The sequence below is a fragment of the Malurus melanocephalus genome, unplaced genomic scaffold (assembly GCF_030028575.1).
Source record: "Malurus melanocephalus ecotype Western Australia unplaced genomic scaffold, MMel_1.1 scaffold_616, whole genome shotgun sequence".
NCBI classification, from domain to species: Eukaryota; Metazoa; Chordata; class Aves; order Passeriformes; family Maluridae; genus Malurus; species Malurus melanocephalus.
The window spans coordinates 151554-171776 of record NW_026623848.1 but is presented as its reverse complement, the minus strand read 5'-3'; the positions used below and the strand labels follow the sequence as shown (position 1 = coordinate 171776).

The window sequence follows — 20223 nt, the reverse complement described above, 5'->3', positions numbered from 1 at the left end:
TCAGCCATCAGTGGGATGAGTCTGGGGGGCTCAGCCATCAGTGGGATGAGTCTGGGGGGCTCAACCATCAGTGTGATGAGTCTGGGGGGGCTCAGCCGGGCTCTGCCGAGCGCTGCTCCCCAGGAAAGACTCTCAGGGGACAAGGGATGGAGCGGTGGGGCTGCCCCGGGGCACGGAGGGGGCTGAGGGGGGCAGAGCCTGGACTGGGGGTGAAGCAGGGGGTCCCCACCTGGCCATCGCTGTGATGACTTTGGGGGTCTCAGCCTGGTCCTGCTGAGTGCCGCCCACCAGGAAAGATCCTCAGGGGACAAGGGACGGAGCAGTGGGGCTGTATCACACACACGGCATCTCCCACCCCCGGTGGGCTCTGGGGTGGGAGCCAGGAGTGGGGCTGGATACCCCGGCCTGGAGAGGCCTCYCGGAGGAATGTCAGCTGATCGATAAAGCCGCAGCCCTTGGCAGGGCAGCAGGACCCAAAGAAAAACYCAGAAAAGCCCCAAGAAAAGCCCTTTCTGCAGAGGGCCGGGAGCCAGGGCTGCTCCAGCCCAGGGCACTGACAGGGCTCGGTCGTCCCTGTCCCGATGGGGTGGCAGCGACCCTGGAGTTGGGATGGGCACCCCACAGTCACTCCATTCATCCCCGGGGATGGGGAAAAGCCCGGGGAGAGTTGGGGCACCCGGGGGCCCCGGCAGCCCTGGGAAAGGTTTCCAGGCAGGCGCTGCTATTTCGGGAGGGTGAAGCAAGAGGGTGAAGGATGCAGAGGAAAGTTCAATGTGCCTCCGGCGGGGCCTGCCCCAATCCAGGCCGGGATGAAAACAATCCGGGGAGAAAGGGCAGAAGGGCCAGGAGGACCGGCTCCCACCGGAACCGGCGGCAGCAGCGGCACAAGGACCGGCACCGGCCGGAGCCCACGGGGACAGGACGGCGTGTCCATGCTCAGAGCTGCGCCACTGCCACCCTCCCGCCCTCCTTTCCAAGGCTCGCTCGGCTTCGGGATGGTGTTTGGGACTGGATCATCCCTGGCACGGGGCAGGGCAGMGCGGGYGAGGGGCTCTGCAGCCYCGTGCCTCAGTTTCCCCGGGGATTCGGAGCGCGGKCTCCAGGGCCGGACAGCCCTCGGCTCGGATAAGCGGTGCCGGCTGTCCTGCCGCCCCCACACCGCAGCCCGGCCTCTCCACCGGCTCCTTCCTTCCGCCGGAGGGTTTCCCGGCTGCTGACTCAGCACGAGACCCCCGTGACCCCCGTGGGGCCACCGGCAGGCGCCCGTCCCGCCGAGGCTGCCCCGTGGCCGCACGGCTTTCTGCCTTTGTGTCTCCCTTCTCGGCGGGTGATTTCGCCCCCCTTCCCATGGAGACCCTCCTGTCCCACCCATTGTGGGCGTTTTCCTCTCCCCCTTCCCACAGGGACCCTGCTCAGGTTTCCAGCCCCCATTGCCCGATGCTGGGGTTTTTGTAGGTCCTACAGAAAGACGTGTGAGGTCAGTGGGGGTGATGGCACCATGCGCTGGCCCCGGTCCCCTCCCGGGACGGTGGATCCCCGGCCCCGACCTTCAGCGCAGGCAGAGCCCGATCCCAGCGCCCGCTGCCCCGGGTGGGCTGGGAACCGCGATCCCAGCKGTGGAACTGGGCAGAACTGTCCTTCCAGCACGGAGGCCACAGTGAGGGGCTGGGATGTCGCTCAGCACCGGGACCTGGACCCCGGCCAGGCTCTATCCGAAAACATCAGCACGCCCGGGCGCATTTTTTCCAGGCTTACCTTCGCTAGGGAGCCGCAGGGACGGGCGGCTGGCACGGCTGGCACGGTGGCACGGCTGGCTGAGCCCCGTCTCCGCGGGGAGACACCAGAGCCGTGCCTGGAGCCGGGGGTCCCGCGGTCCCGCTGCCCTCCCAGCGCCTCCCGCCGCTCCGGCCGGGGCTCGGAGCCGTTTCCAGCGGAGCCCCTCGCTCCGGCGGACGCCGTCAGCACATTTCCACCTCCTTTGCCAAGTAAATACGCACCGGTTGGCACAGGGGGGGCCGGTGGCGACSGCGGGGGCCGGTGGCAATCCCGGAGCTCCCGCCGAGGGTTCCCGAGGCAGCCGAGCCCCCCGCCCCGCGGCCCCTCAGCCCCTGCCCGCCGGCCGGGTTAATAACTAATCCCTTCCCGGTCCTGCTCTCCTCACGTGCCAGAATTAATGGAGCGAGAACCTCCCAGGTACCCCCCGCGCCACCGGGTCGGGCTTTAACCCTGTCCCCCGGTAGGAATCCGGCCTGGGATGAGGTGACATCCCCGGGGCAGCGCTGTCCATGCCCGGCAATGATCCGGGCGCAGGGGCACGGCAGCTCCGTGAGTGGGTCAGCCCCACACGCTGGGGCAAAGGCTGCGCCCCATCGCACCCCGCTGTGGGCACAGCCAGCGCTCGGGGCGTGGGCAGGGGGGCTGGTGGGGTTTGGGGGTGTCTCTGTGCCCTGCCAGGAGCCAGCTGAGGCCCGATCCCCCCCGGGCACCCCCCTGGGTCTGTCCTGCCCCGTCTCGGGAATCCGAGCGGAAAGGCTGGACTGTTTTGGGGGATTACGCTAAGGACCTTACAGGGAATTAGGGTGGCGACAGGGCTGCTTTGGGGGGCTGGGGGTGCCAGCTCCCTGCCCCCGGCAGTGCCAGCTCCACGGTGTCCCATCCCTGCCCTCTGCTGGCAGGCTGGCACGGCACGGCAGCTCGTCCGGTGTCGCACCAGTTTGGCACGGGTGTAACGGGGAGGGCAGCACTGGGTCCACCCGCTATAGGGGGCACCGTGACCGCCACCCCCGCAGCAGGTGGAGGATGCTGCAGCTTTGTGCCGGGGGCATTAATGGTTGTGGCCAGGAGCTGGGATCTTACCGCGCGTCCAGACCCCACTGCTGGGGACACCAGACCCTGGGAGCTCCCTCTGGCACCCCCGGGCAGCAGGGCAGGGGYACGGGGGTGGGCAGGACAGACGGACCCTGTGCCGGAGGTGCTGCTGCAGGATGGCCCCGTCCCCACAGGGAGCCGGACCAGGCAGAGTGTTGGTCTGAGCAGGGCAGTTTATGGGGTGGCACCCAGCGGGCACCGCGCCCTCCTCAGGGCTCGCAGGAGCTCCCTGTACCCACCACCCCTCACCACGGGCAGCCCCTGGGCTCTGCGGGACCCTCGGGACCCCGAGCTGGGGCGTGTCCTGGAGGGGCTCCCTGGATGAATTCCACTGTCGCATGAGGGGCTGAGCCCGGGCAGGGCGGAGCTGCCAACCCTGGAGTGCCGCTGCCAGGCAGGCACCACCATGTCCCCAAAGGAGTGTCTGGGCACAGCCATCTCCTTCTGCCCCCACCACCAGCGTTAACTCCAGCTTTGTCCCCGTGGCAGCGTTCCCCTGGGTCCCGGGGGCATGTGGGGGCTGAGTGGGCACCTCCAGGGCACTGTCCCGTCTCAGAGTGCGGTGCTGCCCAGCAGCTTCAGCGGTTTCAGGGCCGGGGCTGGGAAGTGGCCGCTGCCASGGCGGGGGCCGTGCCGGGGCTGTCCCCGCAGCACCTCGCCCACCGTGTGGCGGAAAGTCTGGCTGACGAAGCAGTAGAGGAAGAAGTTGAAGGAGGTGTTGAGCATGGCCACCATATTGGCGATGTCCAAGGCCAGGTGCACGCGCCAGTCCCTCCTGACCGAGGCCACGTAGAGGTGGCACATCATGACGACGGTGCGGGGAGCCCAGAGCACCACGAAGACGGTGGTGACGGCCAGCAGGAGGGCCGTGGTCTTGCCKCCCCCCGCCCGCCTCCGCCGCTTCAGCTTGCGGATGATGATGGAGTTAGTGGCCAGGAAGATGCTGCAGGGCAGGAARTAGATGGTGACGCAGTGCAGCCACTTGAGCACCGTGTCCAGCGCCGTGGGCGGGTCGGCGTCACGCCACACGTCCAGCCACCAGTAGAACGGGATGCCGGTGGCCAGCGCCGCGGCGAACACGGCCGCGATGATCTTGCGGGTGCGCCGCGGGTAGGACACGGTGCGGTAGCGCAGCGGGTGGCACAGGGCCACGTAGCGATCCACGGTCAGCAGCACGGTGACCCAGGTGGAGGCATGGTTGGCCGTGAACTCCAGCACGTTGACGGTGTGGATGAAAGCGCTGGGCACYGCCCGCGCCAGGATGGCCGTCTGCAGGATGAAGCCCACGAAGATGATGAAGACCTGGGTGAGGATGTCGGAGGTGGTCAGGGCCAGCAGGTACCAGTACGATGACTTCTTGGTCCTGGTGGCCAGGCGGGACAGGGCCACGGCGGTCAGGATGTTCACTGGAGGGAGGGCAGAGATGGGTGGAGGTGACAGCCAGGGGCTCGCAGCYCCCCCCGCGGGACCCTGGGGGTGCCCAAGCTCCAGCTGAGGGAGCTATAAATATCCCCGTGCTGTGGGGATTTGCTGGGCTGATTAATCTCTTCCGTGTGTCAGCCCAAGCAATGCAAATACCATCTGTCCCCGCGGCGGTGGCACCTGCCCTGGGGCTGGGCGGCACAGCCGGGCACAGATCCCAGCCTGGGGGGGAGCAGATTGGGTCCCTCCATCCCGCGAATTTTCCTTCAGCAGCCCCCCAGCTCCCTCACCTGGCAGCCCCAGGCCCAGCAGGACGCTGTAGTACACGATGGGGACGATGCCGACCAGGCAGGGTGACCGCTCCAGCTCCGGCTCTGGCTCCAGCTCCGGCCGTGCCCACGACACTGCTGTGCTGTTGGGCACTGGGACCGTCATATTCCACCAGAGATCGGCTGCGAGGGGACACAGGGAGCGTCGGGAGGGGGAGGGTGCTGATGGCACCTGGCCGGGAGGTGACATGCCACTGGGGTTTGGGGACAGGGACCCCAATTGGGCTGGATGCCAGGTCCCTTGTCCGGGAGCACCCATGGACAGCGGGCAGCTCCAAAGCGTGCCCTTGCAGGCAGACCCGGGGCTGCTGCACCCATGGGAGCCAACGCGCTCCAAGCTCCTTGTGCCACGTCCCAGCAGAGCCCCCGCTGCCAGAGCTGCTCCCTCTTTATCCCTCAGACCCGTTTTTGTAGAAAACCGGATTAAAACACCATGTTCTTGGCAGCTGCCAGCAGAGGGAGGCTCTGGCCCCGAGCCCGGGCTGGGTGCCACCCTCCGGGTGCCAGTGGTGGCAGAGAGGACCCAGAGGTGCCACTGGGGAGTCCCGGTGGTGCCAAAAGTGGGGTGGCCATCTCCAGGCTGACAACTGGGTCCTTTTCCAGCTCATCAGGATGAGGCACGGGGCTGGAGGAGCCTGGCAGCCGCCCTGCCCACGGCCCTGCCCGCATCCCCGCCCGTATCCGCATCCTTATCCGTATCCGCATCCCTATCTGTGTCCCGATCCCTGCCCCATYTCTGYCCTATCCCTGCCCAATTCCTTCCCCATCCCTGCCCCGATCCCTGCCCGTATCCTGCCCCATCCCTGCCCTATCTGTGTCCCGATCCCTGCCCCATTTCTGCCTGTATCCCTGCCCTATCCCTGCCCCATCTGTGTCCCGATCCCTGCCCCATTTCTGCCTGTATCCCTGCCCTATCCCTGCCCCGATCCCTGCCCTATCCCTGCCCCATCTGTGCCCCTATCCCTGCCCAATCCCTGCCCCATCTCTGCCCTATTTCTGCTCCGATCCCTGCCCTATCTGTGCCCCGATCCCTGCCCTATTTCTGCCCGTATCCCTTCCCGATCTCTGCCCCGATCTCTGCCCCTATTCCTGCCCTCTCTGCCCCATCTCTGCCCCTGTCCCTGCCCTATCCCCGCCCCATCCCTCTGCCCTGTCCCCAGCCCGGATCGTGCCCACGCTGCCCTCGCCCATTCACAACCCGGGGTGGCCCCACCCCCTCCCGAGCTCTGCGCTCCTATTGGCTCAGAGGATCCAGGCCACGCCCAATTCGAGCGGGGTTCGGCGGGTTCGGCCGGAGCCGAGAGCTGCGTTCTGATTGGTCAGAATCCCCACCAAATTTGCATGGGCGGGGGACCGGCAGCCCCCGGGGCGCGGTGCCGGTGGGGGTGCGAGGGGATTTGGGGGGGTCCTGGACCCGGGGRCTGCACTTTTCGGGGATTATTTTGGGATGGAGGGGTACGGGGTGCAAAGGGGAGTCCTGAGCTCAGGGAGAGGGTACGAGGAACCAGTCTAACCTGGCCCCGGGGCGCCCCAAATTTCTCTTGTCCCACATACTGCAGACATCCGACGGCTCCGTCCCCGGGGCGGACCGGTCACGKTTTTCTCCCGTTCCGGGACCCCCACTGACGGATCCGCTCCCCCRGCAGTGCCCGCGGTGTGTGTGGGATCCCGGGGCTGGGATCCCACCGATCCCAAAACCTCCCCGAACCTGGAACTTCCGCCTGCACCCGAGCACAGCCCGAGGGAAATGCGGGGGGGAGGATGGGAGAGCAGAGGGGTGCCAATTAACTGCAAATTAGCTCCGGTTCATCAGCAGGAGGTCCCGTCCATCCACGTCCCCCGCGGAACTGGGGCATCGATCGGCTGAAGCCACGGCGAGAGCGCCTTAACCCTTTCCCAGCTCGGATCCTTTCTGCACTGCTGAGGGGGGCGAGTTCTCTCTGGGCACCGCTTTTGCTCCCCCTGCCCGGGGTCCCGCTCCCCAAACCCTGCGGGACAGGGACTCTCACCTGGGTGGCTCCAGTGCCACCCGCCGGGCGTGCGGTGCCACCTTCYCTGATCCTGGTGCTTCCCACGGACACACCGGTGTCGCTGTCCGTGTTGCCGCCGGTTTCCGTGTCCTCTCCGGTGTCTGTGTTTCCACTGGTGTCCCTGTCCCCGCCGGTGTCCGTGTCCCCGCCGGTGTCCCTGTCCTCGCCGGTGCCCGTGTCCCCGCCGGTGTCCCTGTCTCTGCCGGCACCCGCTGCATGGCACAGCCTCCCGGGGCGCGGGGCACGGGGCGGAGGGAGAGCGCCGTGGGCAGAGCCACGGGCAGAGCCGCGGGCTGGGCTGGCKGGGCACAGGGACGTCACCGGGCCCGGTGGCTCCCGCGGGGGCCAGGGAAGGGGTCACCTGGGAAGCTCCGAGTGACCGTGACAGAGCTCGGCCCCACCCCAGAGCGTCAGGGATGGTGGTACGGGGACAGGTGGGTCCKCGGCCACCTCTGGGGACACGGAGGAGCGGCTGTGGACGGGGTGTGACGTGTGACACGAGTGTGAGTCCGTGTGTGCTGCGTGCGTGTCCCTGCTCTGCCCTGTCTGTTCCGGAGCGCCCACTGCCTCAGTTTCCCCAGCAGCACAAGGAGGGCTGGGCACGCTGATGTCCCCTGCCGGTCCCTGCGTCCCCCTCCATCTCGCCAGTGCCTCCCCAGCCGCGGGGCGATGCCCGGGCGCTGCTGCCGGGCACAGGTCGCTATGGTGAGCCAGCCCCGCAATGTCCGGGCCAGSGCAGCCGCTCCCTCACCTCACCGCGGGCTGGGGGATGTCACCCTGTCCCCTGGTGACCTTCAGCGGTCCCCCCCGTCCTCCCATGGCCCGCTCACCCCCGTGAGCAGCCGCTGCCCCCGCAGGGGACGCGGGGGTCCGGAGCTGTGGGTGCCGCCCGGGCTGGCACGGTGCCGCCGGCGCGCCGGGCACTCGCTCCCACAAGCTGTTGTTTATCAGGCGCGTTGTGAAATGAGGCGTCGGAGGACGCGGTGAGCCCTGAACCGGCTGTGCCGTGGGGGGGTCACATCCCCCAAGCTCCCACGGTGCAGGGACACCCGCCCGGGCTGGGTGATCTGCGGGATTTTGGGGTCCCCTGCCCTGGGGGGTAGCACAGAGTTTGGGCATCGCCCACCTGCCCATCCCTGCAAGGGGCCAGGGAGCCCCAGCAGCGTGGCATGGGGGTGGTTGGTGCCTTGTCCTCAGCCCCCCGCCCGCGGGGCAGGGACAGATGGCGATCGCACCCCCTCGGCAGCTGCAGCAACATCTGCCCACGCTCAACATCTGCAAACCGCGTCTAAGCCCATGTTCAATCTCTGCTGTGCAGGGACAGGGCTCCTCAGCCCAAACCTGCCCTCCGAAGGCCCCGCCAGCACCACCGGACCCCCGGCCGTGTGGCAGCACCGTGCCAGGACCGGGCAAGCTGATGCCCAGGGACGGATGGGCTGAGCCCCCCGAGCTGAAGCCCCTGGTCCAGCACGGAGCCCCCTGAGCACCACGGTCCCCATCTCAAGGCCACCTCACGGTGTCCGCGGGGGTCCTGGGGGTGTGAAAAAAGGCACAGTCACGCCCCAGTGTCACCTCTCGGGGGTGACCACAGCCAAAGTGGGGCTSACAGCACTTGGCTGTCACCCTGCTGCTCCTCCCCTGCTCACCCAGCACCACCCCCAGACTCTGCCTGTGGCACCGGAGCTTTGCGGGGACCCCAGGCCCGTGGCGAAGCCCCCCAGGAGGTGTCGCGGGGGACGGGCCGGGGGCCAGCGAGGCCACACGGGGCGCACGGGCGGCCTCTTGGCTGCAAAGGCTGGGAAAAGGGCAGGCAGTTCCTGCCGGCAGCGCGGATGCCATGGTGATGGGCTGCTGCCGGCATGAATACCCATGAGCCGGGGGGAGCGGGAGGCCACCGAGCTGTGCCCTGAATGCAAAGACCCGGCACAAAGGGCCGCGGCCACGCGTGGGGCTCCAGCGCGGCGGTGCCAGCCGCAGGTGCCGCACGGCGATGTCCCCGCAGCGCTGCCCGTCGGGGCGCTCCRCCGCAGCACCCCGGGGTGCGGGGCTGGCTCTGGGGGTCGGGGTGGGATGCAGGGAGGRTGGAAGCGGTTCCCCCGGCAACGGCCGGCCCCAGTTTCCACCAATCGATGCGGCGGCGCGGGCCGGGAGGGCGCGTGGCCTACATAAACCCCGGCGCGCAGCGTGTGCCGCACCCGGCAGATGCGCCTGCGAAGCCATGGCCAGGCTGACGGGCACCCGGCCCGTGGCCACCCGCCGCTGGGGCTGTGCCGCCGCCTTCCTGCTCCTCCTCCTCACCGTGCAAGCCGGTAAGGGCGGCCGGGGCGGGGGGAGGCGCGGAGGGTCCCCGAGCCGCGGGTGCGCTGCCCTCGCCGGGTGCCGGGGTGCGGCTCGGCGGCTGACGGAGAGCTCAGCGCATCTCTCTGGGTGCCGTCGGGGTGCCGGGGTGGGATGGAAGTGGCTCCTGGATGTGCTGCGCTCTCCGAGCTGGGCTGTGCTCGCTGGTGCCCGGGGAAGGGTTCGGTCCAGCAGCGCGGGGTACGGGGCGCCTGCTCCCCTTCCCCAGCCGCGCTCAGCTGGCCTTAAGCCGGCGCTGGGAAGGGTAATCCGTCGGCAAGACGGGATTTGAGAGGCAAGATGGATTTGAGACAGATGGGGCCAAATTCCTGCTGGGGGAAGGATGCTGTGAGAAGCGGGCGGGAGTGGTGCCAGGAGGGAGAAGAGGAGAGGAAGGAAGGATCGCTGAATCCACAGGAGCATGGAGATCCCTGTCCCACATTCCCCAGTCCCTCTCCATTCCCTGTCGGGATCCCAGCACAGACCTGCTGTGACCCCAGAGCAGCCAGTGTCTCCAGTGTCTCTCCCTGGGCTCTCCGTCCCCTCGTGTGTCCATCCGGGATGCGGGAGATCGGGGCAATGCCCRGGGCTCGCTCTGCCCACTGCGGGGACGGGATCAGGACAGGCAGACCGGGCTGGGAGCCAGTGCCGCCGGCACCCGGCCATTTCCCAGCACACCCCAACCAGGGACATGGTGGTCCCAGCCCTTCTGCTGCAGAAAAGCAGTTTTTTGGCTCTCAGAGACACCAATGTCCCCATGTCCTTTGTCCCCACCTCACCCCATTGGCATCAGCATCCCTTTGGCACTGGGGGAGCGGAGGGAGGAGGTGCACAGCCCCCCAGTAACCCCAAACCACCTCAGTGCCTGGGACCGGGGTGCAGCACTGGAATGATCCCATGTCCCTGCAGCCCAAAAAGCCGACTTTAGCGGGGACTCCACGGCGGCCACCATCAACCACTCGCTGACGCTGCTGCAGCGGCTGCAGGAGCTGCTGCAGAACGGCAACGGCAGCGATTCGGTGCTGCGGGTCCGCTCGGCCGCCTCCGAYGAGGCCAAGGTGTTCCACACCCACCAGCTGCTGCTGAGCCTCCAGAGCGAGGTCTTCGAGAGCCTCCTGCGCAACCAGAGCGTCGTGACCCTGCATGAGCCGCCCGAGACCGCCGCGCTCTTCGAGAAGTTCATCAGGTGCGTGGGGACCCTGTGGGATGGGGATGTCAGGAGGATGGAGCTCTCCTGGGGATTGTGGGGCCGTGTGGGATGGGGATGTCAGGAGGATAGAGCTCTCCTGGGGACTGTGGGACCCTGTGGGATGGGGATGTCAGGAGGATGGAGCTCTCCTGGGGACTGTGGGACCCTGTGGGATGGGGATGTCAGGAGGATGGAGCTCTCCTGGGGATTGTGAGGCCCTGTGGGATGGGGATGTCAGGAGGATGGAGCTCTCCTGGGAACCATGGGAACCCCAAAGGATGGGGATGCCCAGAGGGATGCAGCCAAGGAAAAGGGATGTTCCTTTGGGAACCACAGGGAATGTGTGGGATGTGCATTTTGGGAGGGATGYAGCCCAGGAGGGAGGACCTCACATGATGGGAACACCCAGAGAGAAGCGTCCAAGGAGGGGAGATACTTCCCTGGGGACCCCACAGGATGCAGCCTTGGGAACCCTGGGGACCCCATGGGATGGGAATACTCAGAGGGGCGCAGCCCAGAGCAGAGGCTGCTCCCCTGGGAACTGAGCTGCCAGGAAGGTCCCCAGTGTCACCASCCCACGCTGTGCCCCAGGTACCTGTACTGCGGGGGGGTCTCCATCCTGCTGCACCAGGCCATCCCCATGCACCAGCTGGCCAGCAAATACCGGGTCTGGGGGCTGCAGCGCGGCGTGGCCGAGTACATGAGGACCCACCTGGCCAGCGAGTCGAGCCAGGGCCATGTGGTGGGCTGGTACCACTACGCCGTGCGCGTCGGGGACGCGGCGCTGCAGGAGAGCTGCCTCCAGTTCCTGGCCTGGAACCTGTCGGCGGTGCTGGGCAGCGCCGAGTGGGGCTCGGTGAGCGTGGAGCTGCTGCTGCTGCTGCTGGAGCGCTCCGACCTGGTGCTGCACAGCGAGCTGGAGCTCTACACSGCCGTGGAGGGCTGGCTGAGCCGCCGGCAGCCCGAGGCGCCCGTGGCCGAGCGGGTGCTGCGCGCCATCCGCTACCCCATGATCGCGCCCAGCCAGCTGTTCCGGCTGCAGGCGCAGTCGGCGGTGCTGGCGCGGCACCGCGGCGCGGTGCAGGACCTGCTCTTCCAGGCTTTCCAGTTCCACGCCGCCTCCCCGCTCCACTTCGCCAAGTACTTCGACGTCAACTGCAGCATGTTCCTGCCCCGCAACTACCTCGCKCCCAGCTGGGGCTCCCAGTGGGTCATCACCAACCCGGCGCGGGATGATCGCAGCACCAGCTTCCAGACCCAGCTGGGGCCCAGCAGCCACGACGCCGGCAARAGGGTGACCTGGAACGTGCTGTTCTCGCCGCGCTGGCTGCCCGTCAGCCTGCGCCCCGTCTACTCGGACTCGGTGGCGGGCGCCATCCAGCCCGTGCGCATCGAGGACGGGCGCCCGCGCCTCGTCATCACCCCGGCCATGAGCAGCCCCGACTTCGCCGGTGTCAGCTTCCAGAAGACGGTGCTGGTGGGCGTGCGGCAGCAGGGCCGAGTGCTGGTCAAACACGCYTACAGCTTCCACCAGAGCTCGGACGAGGCGGCCGATTTCCTGGCGCACGCCGACCTGCAGAAGCGCACCTCCGAGTACCTCATCGACAACTCCCTGCACCTCCACATCATCATCAAGCCCGTCTACCACTCCCTCATCAAGGTGAAGAAGTAACGAGGCACGGCCAGGTCCTGCCGTGCCAGCCYCAGCGCCGTGGGGGGAACGCTTGGTCCTGTAGGTAGATGGGGGTCCCCACCCCGGGGGGCTCCRGGACTGTGCTCTGCACTGCTCACCCCTCCCCAAGTGTTCCCCTGCCACATCCCGTCCCCATCGCTGTCCCTGGGGATGGAGGATGCTGAGAGCACCCCAGATCCTTGTGGAGAGTGCAGGAGGTGAAATGTGCAGCCCACGGGCACATCACAGACCCCAGTGGGTGTGAGAATGGGGACAGGGACAGCCTGTCCTTCCTGTGAGGCAGCACTGGGGTCCTTCTGCGTGGGCAGCTGGGTCCAGCTCAGGGGCAAACGGAGCTGCCCATGTTGGGGGTGAGGGGCCCRTCTGTCACCCTCAGTGAAGGAGGGTGAGGGGCACTGTCCCCACTGGTGGTGGCAGCTGCCCCATCCCTGTCCAGGCACCCCCACCCCCTTCCTAATAAAGCAAAAAATGAGTGTTGGACGTGTGGGGCATCTTTGGGGTGACGCCACTCCCCAGCTCAGCTCCTTTTAATGGAACCCCCGGGAAGGAAAACACCCATCCAGACACGGATGCATTTCCCTGTGGGGATGTGGGTCCCTGCTTGGGATGGGTTTGGCGCAGAGAGAGCTGTGCAGGCACTCAGGAGAGGCGCAGATGGGACTCCAGCACATGGGGAAGGGGCACAGCAGCACCCCCAGGGCTGGGTTGGGGTGCAGGGAGGGGCAAAGRCCCCTGAACCCTGTCCTGGCATCGCTCACCCACGGGTGGGTTCAGCCCTGAGCAAAGCCTGGGGAAGGGTCCTGCTGGGGGCTCCCCCTCAGCCCCCAGAGCCACCTGTGTGATGTCCCYATCGCTGTGACAGGCTGCTGGCAGCTCGTTAATGATTAATTAGGGGAGCTGGGGTGGCTGCTGGGTGCTACCAGCAGGGCAGTGTTTACCCAGCACTGATAACCAAGCTTGGGAGCTGCTCCCATGGGGACACCGGGCTCTCCAGCTGGGAGGGGACSTGGAGGGGACTGGGACACCCCCTTCTGCCACCAGCCACGCTGCTRTGCCCTGCTCCACGGGCTGAGGACACTGAGGGACACCCTGTGCTGCTCTGGGTGCCTGGCTGTGCTCAGCCACCGGCTTTGAGTGTCCTGGCTCAAGGAAGGGACAGGAGGAGCAGGAGGACGTGACTTTCCCACCCTCTGCTTGAACCCTGCTCTGACAAAAGAGGAAACGTGACGTGGAAAGCATTGGTTTATTCACACCAAAGAAAATCAGGATGCAAAGGCCAGGGAGCAGCTGTGGGGTCAGGGGGTTGTGCATGGCCTCCCACTTGCCACCCCACTTGGGCAGAGAGCCCAGGAGAGCTGCCTGGTTTGGGGACAGTGGCCTCATTCTGCAGCAGCTCTGGCAYGGAGGGWAAAGGAAGGTGCAGCTGGAGCACACTGAYCTTGGCATCCTCCTCCTCTTCCTYCTGCTTTTCCTACTCTGCTGCTGCCTCGCCCTCTTCATCCTGAAAGACAGAGGTTGGTCCTGTCCCCTGCCCCTGCTGGGGTCCCTGTGCTGGTGGCCAGACTGGCMTGTCCCCAGTACCTCTYCAGGCACATCCTGGCCCCTCCTTCGCCGCTCTGCCTTGATGAYGGAGAARAAATCTGTTTGGGCCTGCTTGAACACCTCCTGGGTATCCTCCCGCTCCTCCACCTTGGCCTTGGCCCGCTCCTGCTCCCGCAGCAGCAGCTCCCGACGTTTGTCCTGCAGGACCTTCTCACGCCTCGCCTCCCGCTCGAACATCTGCGTGGGACACGGGKGRCACRGGGGACACTGTGCTGTGTCTGGGGACACCGTGGGGCTGAGGGCAGCGTGTGGGGCTCGGGTGGCACCTGGCACATACTGCGAGGGTCAGGTTCTTCTCATTCTTCCGGAGGGTGCAGAGTCCTGGGGAGATCTCCAGGAGGGAGACAGTGCCCAGCTTGGTGCCRCAGCCAAGGATGCGCCCGTTGTCCTGCGAGCACAGGCTGAGCAGGGGATCGTTGGACACCTGGGGACAGGGCACAGGTGGGTGCTGACAATCGGCTCTGGCATGATGCCAGGGTCCCAGAGGTGCTGGGGACCCACCTTGAGGCTGAGGGAAGGCTCCTTCTGGTGGAAGAGGTAGTCCCAGACGTCCAGGGTCCCATCTGACTTGGCAATGAAGAACACGGCCGGTTTTGCGGGGCTCCAGCACCCAGCCAGCAGGTAGGGAGTGTGGCACCTGCCAGCAGAGCCACCCCTCAGCCACGCTGGCACTGCTTTGCCTTGGTCACTGGCCCGTCCCAGCACTCAGAGCTGACCAGACCCTACTGCCACCTGCCCTGGGGATGATTTCTGGCCGAGTAAACACCCCTCAACACCTACTTGGTCTCCATAATTGATGATGCATCCAGCAGATCCTCCGTCCAGAGCTGAGCAGTCCAGTCACCGACTGTCAGGAAGATTTTGGGGTAGAAGGGGTTCCTGGTCACGGTGTAGACGGCCCCRATGTGGCTGCTGTAGACGTGGACGATTTTGTCGGGTGGTGACTTGGCGTCGCGGTTGCAGGAGATGATGTTGCCCTGCTCTGTGCCCACCAGGAACTTGGCAGGCTGGGGGTGGGAGCAGGAGGGTGCAGCTGTCAGCAGGATGGAGACCCCATAGTGTGGGGACAGAGAGGGGTTCTGCTGCAGTCAGAGCCCTGGCACCGGGCAGGTTTAGGGACCAAAATGCCAGCAGGACCCTGTGTTCCTGAAGCATCTTGGGGCTGTGTCCATGGGAGTGACCAGGCACTGCCCTGTGGGTGGTGGGCAGAGTGACACTCACCATGGCGGGTGTAAAGTCCAGGGAGATGGCACCCTGAGCATTGCTCAGCTTGTCTTCCTTGGTGATGTCCAAGATCAGCCTCTCGGTGGGCTCTGACAGCTTGCGGATGTCCCACCACAGGACCTGCAGGGGACAAGGGGTGGCAGGGGCTGTGGGGGCTGCTGAAGGYGCTGGCAGTCCTGGAGCCCTGCTGGCCCAGGATCTTGTGCTGCTGAGGGGCAGAGCGAGCACAGGAAGCTCTTTGAGGTCCCCTCAGGAGCCCCTGCCCTGCCCCAGCCCCTCACCTGCCCGTCAGTGGAGGCTGAGAGGCAGTCGGTGCCCGTTCGGGAGGGCAGCCAGCACATGCCGTACACGGGGTCCCGGTGGCTGAACTCCACAGGGCTGATCTCCATGGGCAGCCCYCCTTTCCTGGTGTCCCAGTACACTGGGAAGGAAAAGAAAAGCTCTTGCAGAGCTCCTTTCCTTGTCACGTTTCCCCCACTGTCCAGGTTGGAACAGGGAGCAAACCTCATCTGGTGTTTTCCAGAGATTATCCAGGGTGGTGGGAGAGGTGGGACCACAGCACCCACCCTGCTCAGGCCCCAAATCCATCCATCCATCATCCATAATCCATTGATCCATTGATCCATCCATCCATCCATCCCTGATCCATCCATCCATCCATCCAAGAGCTGTGAGGGGCTCCCTGGCAGTGTCCTCCCCTCCCTGGGCACCCTTTCAGGTGAGCACACCCCTGTCCCCAGGCAAATCCCAGGGCTCCTGCTGTGCTCCCAGYGACATCCCAGGAGTGCAGCAGTGCTGGAGCCAGGGTGAGCAGAATTAAACCCCACCTCACCTATCTGTCCATTGTAGCAGCCTCCCAGCAGGTGATACCAGTCCTTGGAATTGTATTCCAGGGTCACCACAGGGGACGAGGGCTTGAGGGTGAGCTCTGGGCCRTAGGGGCTTTCTGCCAAGGAGGAATGGGAGAAGAGCAGAGGGTGAAGGCAGCCCCCCAGAAGCAGCCCCCTGCCCACCCTGCTGCCCCCCACCCTATTCCCTGCCACAGCCTGGGGACAGACCCCCAGCACACAAATCTGCATTCCCCGCTCTTCTTTGTCCTTTTCTCTCCAAAGTACATCAGGTGTGAGGGTGGCTTGGACAGATCGAGGCAGGTCTGGGCTCCTGCTGCCTCTTTCTTCCTTTACCRACCCAACTGAACCACATCAAGACARGGACCTCATCCAARGCTCCAGGCTYTGCTGCCTGCCATGGCTCTGGAGCCATGGAGTGGGATTGCAGTGGTTATTTCCCACCTYCCAGCTCCCATTTCTCCCTGTTCCTGCACTGCCTCCCCCTCTGAACCTCCCCGGGGTGCTGCCAGGCCTCATCCTGCTCTCTGAGACACAAAGTGCTTCCGTTATCGACTGTGGGTTTGCCCTTCCCCTTACCCAGATCCCAGATGTAGGAATCAGAGCTCATGTCTTTCCTGCTGTCCTGGAAGTCCAGGCTGCAATAAGCCACGGCCACTGCCCTGTTGGCGTCGGGGTGCCAGGAGATGTGCGTGGCCATCCTCTTGGTCACGTTGGGGTCCCTTTGGGGTGACACATCAGCCAGCAGAGGTCAGTTTGCAAATCCCTGGGATGAATGTCTCCCAAAGGGAGCTGTGGGAATCACAGTGAAACCAATCTGCGGGCCTTGAGCCTTGAGTGCAGGAAACGATTCTCCCGGGGGTCGAGTGGGATGATTTCATCGTCTTTCCAGTCATACCTTTCTARAAATCCAATTATCTTACTGGAGCTGACTCCTAAATACCCCCGATGTGGAAATTAACCTTTGAGGCACCAAAAATAAGAAGGAAAATCCTAAAGCACTGTCGGGAGATGCTCAGAGTTGAATTGGGCTGGGAGAGGGTTCAGCAGATCTCACCACCCACAAACTGCTCCAGGATCATCCCAGACCMAGTGGAATTTAGCTCCTAAAGCTTTTTCCACCTCCTCTGAAGGTGGTTTTGACCCCACTGTGTCTCTGCTGAGCCCCCCCAGCTGTGCTACCTGAGGACAATGATGGTTTTGGCAGAAGGATGCTCTTCTTCCTCATCCTCCTCCTCTTCCTCCCCGAAATACTCCTCGTAGATGTCGATGGCGTTGTTCTGCCTGATGTAGTGCTCCATCAGCTGCAGGGACAGCATGGCTGTGTCTCTGGGGGGCTCWGAGRGGCTCAGGAGGTTTGGGGGGGWTCAGGGCAGGGCCTTACAGTGCTGAGGCGCAGGACACTCCTGGTGTAGACCTCCTCCCTCTCCACCTCCTCCCGGTAGCGGGTGGTCAGCTCTGAGTTCTTGTAGTCGACGTGCTTGGGCCATCCTCCCTCCACATGGTTCACACCCTGGATGGACACCTGTGCCCGCTCCGTGTTCATCTGGGCAGGGGGCACACACAGGGAGGGATCAGAGCCCCAAAAGGTGCCCAGCACACCTTGTCCCCTCCACGTGCTGACATCCCATGATGTCCCCTCCACCTGCTCTGTGTTCACCCGGGACAGGAGTGTCCCCTACCTCRCTCAGGGCCATGACAGGACCCTGCTGCACAGCAAAGTCCACGGGGTCCTGGGGGATGAAGTCCTCGGCCAGGCTGGGGTCCGGCGGGATGTCCACGGTCACCTCGGCCGGCTGCACCGAGAAGTTGCATGGCCGCCCRAATTCACTGCGCTTCCGCACGAACTCTAACTTGATCTCCATGGTGGGAGGGAATGGGAAGGACTGGGGGCCTGGAGATGGGGGGTCCTCAAGGGGAGCCTCAAAAARGARTGGGGGGCTCAGGGGKGGAGAGCTCCAGTAGGGGTGGAAGRCYTTGGAGAATCCTAAAAGAGGCCTCAGGGAGGAAGAGAGAGTTCCAAAAAAGAGTGGGAGCCTCTGATAAGACCCTGAAAGGGAGCAGGGTTCTCAGGAATGGAGGGTGGTCCTGGRAAGGAGCGGGGATCTCAGGGAGCTCCAAGAAAGAACAAGGATTTCAGGGATTAAAGGGCTTAAAAGGGAATCGCAGCCTCAGGGAGATCCAAAGGTAGAGSGGGGAGGGAGGACCCCAAAAGGGAGTGGGGGTCTCAGATGGAAGACTGCAAAAGGGATTGGGGGCCTTAGGGATACCCAGAAGGCAGTGAGAGTCTCGGGAATGCTCCAGAAGGGAATGKGAACCTCAGTAAAGCTCAAATATGAGCAAGGACCCTGGGGAGAGAGGACCTTGAGAGGACCTGGGGGCTTCTGGGGGGCTCCAAAAGGCAGTGGGAGCCTCAGGAAGCCCCAAAACTGAGCTGAGACGCAGGGACGGAGTGATGAAGAGCACAARGGACCCCCGGAGGCCCCGGGAGCCCGGCGGGGCCCGGTCCCGTCCCGCTCCCGGTGAGGCCTGAGCAGAGACGCGTCGCGGTTGCCAGGCAACGGCTCGACCACGTGACACCGGCGCTACCGTCACGTGATCCCTCCCTCCCCACAATGGCGGCGCGCAGTGTCACATGACGGCCGCCATGTTGGGAAGGTCAACGCAAAGGTGTCCCAGACTCATCTTATCCCCCCCCCCAAAAAAAACCCAAAAAACGCACAGGGGAGATAAATTTAGTCCAAGTGTTTATTATCTTTTCTCCCCAAAAGGGCACATACAAATCCAGCCGGACTCCAGCTGTCAGCCGGAGTCCTTCGGTTAGTTCACATGCGGTTACAACAGCTCTTCTACCAGTACCGTTACATGGAAACGTTAAAAGTCAGAAAAATAAAAAAAAAAAATCCCTGGGGCTAGTTACGGGGAATATGGAACAGGGGAGTCAGGGGGATGTCCTGGCCCTGGGGTGGGGAGCACCCGCTGCTCTGTCACACCCTTTGGGGGTCTGGGTGGGATGAGACAGGGGGTCCATCCCTGCTCTAGGGAGAAGGGGCTTTCCTGGGGATCCCTGTGCTGAAGGACAGCCCCAAAGAGCCAAGTTCAGCTCATATTGGTCTCCCAGCTCCTCAGCCAGCCCTGGCAATGCTGGACGAGGCCCCCGGGGTGGCCGCTCTACATTGTCCCTTCCCTACATCTACCCCAGGGACACCCAAACAGTTCCCATTTGTGACCACTCCAAGGCTGCAGGAGTCTGCCCCAGCCCACACCTGCCCTGGCGAGCCAAAAAGAGCTTAAACCCACCCAAAAACCCGCTACCAACCCCACTGCAGTGACCCTCCTCTGGGACAGAGCAGGTTCCTCCAATGGGGCCCAAATCCCAGCRGAGGAGAACCAGCAGGACCAAAACATCCATCACTCCCCAGCCTGGGATTGCTGTGGGGCCAGGGGATGGCAAGGGGGGCACGGGGAGCCAGAACAGCCAGGAGAGGCATTGGGAATGGTTTGGGATCACGAGTGGTTGGTGCTGCATTGCTACGGGACCRGGGACAGCGTGTCCCGGGATTTGTGCTCCACGACATCCCCGAGATGGGGACGGACAGACAGACAGACAGACAGCGGAGCAGCCCCTCTGTGCTCCCGTAAGGCAGTGGGGTTTGGGTCCAGGGGGCTGCTGAGGGGATGGGGATGCCGGGGGGCTCATCCTGCAGCCCCTGCTGTGTCTCCTACCGCGCTGTCTCCGGGGCTCTTTGGTTTCCCCAGYGCCATCCCTGCTAGGCTGGGAAATCGCCGCGGTGCCGGACGTGCTCATCGGTGACCGCCAGGTACGTGGCTCTCATGCTGGGAGAGTACTGGGGGACACACGGGGCTCAGCACCACCCCAAAACAGCCCACACCACCCCAAAGGTCCCCGTGGGGATTAATCCCTAATTAACCTGCCAGGCGGGCATGGAGAGAGTCACACCCTGCTCTCAGCCCCTCTCAAACCCCACCAAGCTAAACCCTTTCCAGCTCTGCTTTGTCCCTTCCCAGGTTCATCCTCCACCTTCCCAAAATCCATCCCAAATCTGTCCCTGGGATAGCAGCGAGCTCCAGCCTCCACCCCCCCAGGATCACATTCCTCCAGGATTTCACAGCAGGGAGGATCACTCCGGCCGGGCATTAAGGAAGATTATTCTGAGTTTGTTATTTTGGACTCGGGGATCTGAATCCTGGGTAAATTAGACTATTCAGAGCTGGGAGAAGCACTCCAATTAATCTCCCCACTCGGGAAGAGGCTCTCGCCAGCTGCCAGGTCTGTGAGATGGAATCCAAGCTTCCACCTGATGGAAAAAAATCACCCCTGGAGGAGTGGGGGGCACGGTATCCCCTGCCATGGCAGCATTCCTGGAGCTGTGTTCTGGCTGGGAGGGGTTTCACTGCCCCATGGGGACCAGCACCCCAAAATGTGGGAGCTGAAAATTCTCACGGCTGGGGACAAAATGTGGCCCTTTGTCCCCCCTCCCTGAGCTCTTTGCATCCCAAAAGCCAAGCAGGAGAAGAGAGGGAGGCATAGAAGGGGAGAGGAGGAGGGGAGAACCCGGCTGCTGCCCTGGGAAAAGCAGGGAGAAGGAAGTGGCTGAACTTACTCTTGATGGGCAACTTAGCTCCAAAATAATGGATGCAAAAAATTAAAAAGAAATCA

The 20223-nt window shown here is 64.5% G+C and overlaps 5 protein-coding genes across 6 annotated transcripts in view; 1 reads left to right on the top strand and 4 right to left on the bottom strand.

Annotated features, from left to right (window-relative positions):
* The window catches only part of GPRC5C (G protein-coupled receptor class C group 5 member C), a 6736-nt gene extending 4626 nt beyond the window's left edge, over positions 1-2110 (bottom strand). Inside the window, exon 1 of the mRNA XM_057383221.1 lies at positions 1756-2110. The gene's annotated coding sequence lies outside the window, so the exon portion shown is untranslated. The remainder of the gene's footprint in view (positions 1-1755) is intronic.
* Positions 2111-2863: 753 nt separating this feature from the next.
* Positions 2864-7781, bottom strand: GPR142 (G protein-coupled receptor 142). Of its 2 annotated transcripts, XM_057383239.1 has the most exons (3): positions 6629-7781; positions 4581-4742; positions 2864-4274 (listed from the first exon to the last, which is right to left on the bottom strand). In XM_057383239.1, exons 2-3 carry the CDS (start codon positions 4723-4725, stop codon positions 3421-3423), a joined length of 999 nt encoding a protein of 332 aa, XP_057239222.1. In that variant the 5' UTR covers positions 4726-4742; positions 6629-7781; the 3' UTR covers positions 2864-3420. The 2 variants fall into 2 exon arrangements, with proteins under 2 accessions (XP_057239222.1, XP_057239221.1); XM_057383238.1 differs by lacking the exon at positions 6629-7781 and having other exon boundaries at positions 4581-5379.
* A 789-nt stretch (positions 7782-8570) lies between these two features.
* Positions 8571-12366, top strand: BTBD17 (BTB domain containing 17). The gene is made up of 3 exons (XM_057383240.1): positions 8571-8958; positions 9896-10172; positions 10767-12366. Exons 1-3 carry the CDS (start codon positions 8640-8642, stop codon positions 11845-11847), a joined length of 1677 nt encoding a protein of 558 aa, XP_057239223.1. The 5' UTR covers positions 8571-8639; the 3' UTR covers positions 11848-12366.
* A 973-nt stretch (positions 12367-13339) lies between these two features.
* Positions 13340-17429, bottom strand: DNAI2 (dynein axonemal intermediate chain 2). The gene is made up of 12 exons (XM_057383249.1): positions 17225-17429; positions 16927-17088; positions 16725-16846; positions 16122-16264; positions 15527-15640; positions 14976-15115; positions 14692-14814; positions 14251-14477; positions 13972-14107; positions 13748-13894; positions 13450-13647; positions 13340-13369 (listed from the first exon to the last, which is right to left on the bottom strand). Exons 1-12 carry the CDS (start codon positions 17405-17407, stop codon positions 13340-13342), a joined length of 1725 nt encoding a protein of 574 aa, XP_057239232.1. The 5' UTR covers positions 17408-17429.
* A 1027-nt stretch (positions 17430-18456) lies between these two features.
* TTYH2 (tweety family member 2) overlaps positions 18457-20223 on the bottom strand; it is a gene marked incomplete at its 5' end in the record, with an annotated part of 6753 nt that continues 4986 nt past the window's right edge. Inside the window, one exon of the mRNA XM_057383248.1 lies at positions 18457-19390. Coding sequence (XP_057239231.1) covers positions 19313-19390 — 78 coding nt within the window. The remainder of the gene's footprint in view (positions 19391-20223) is intronic.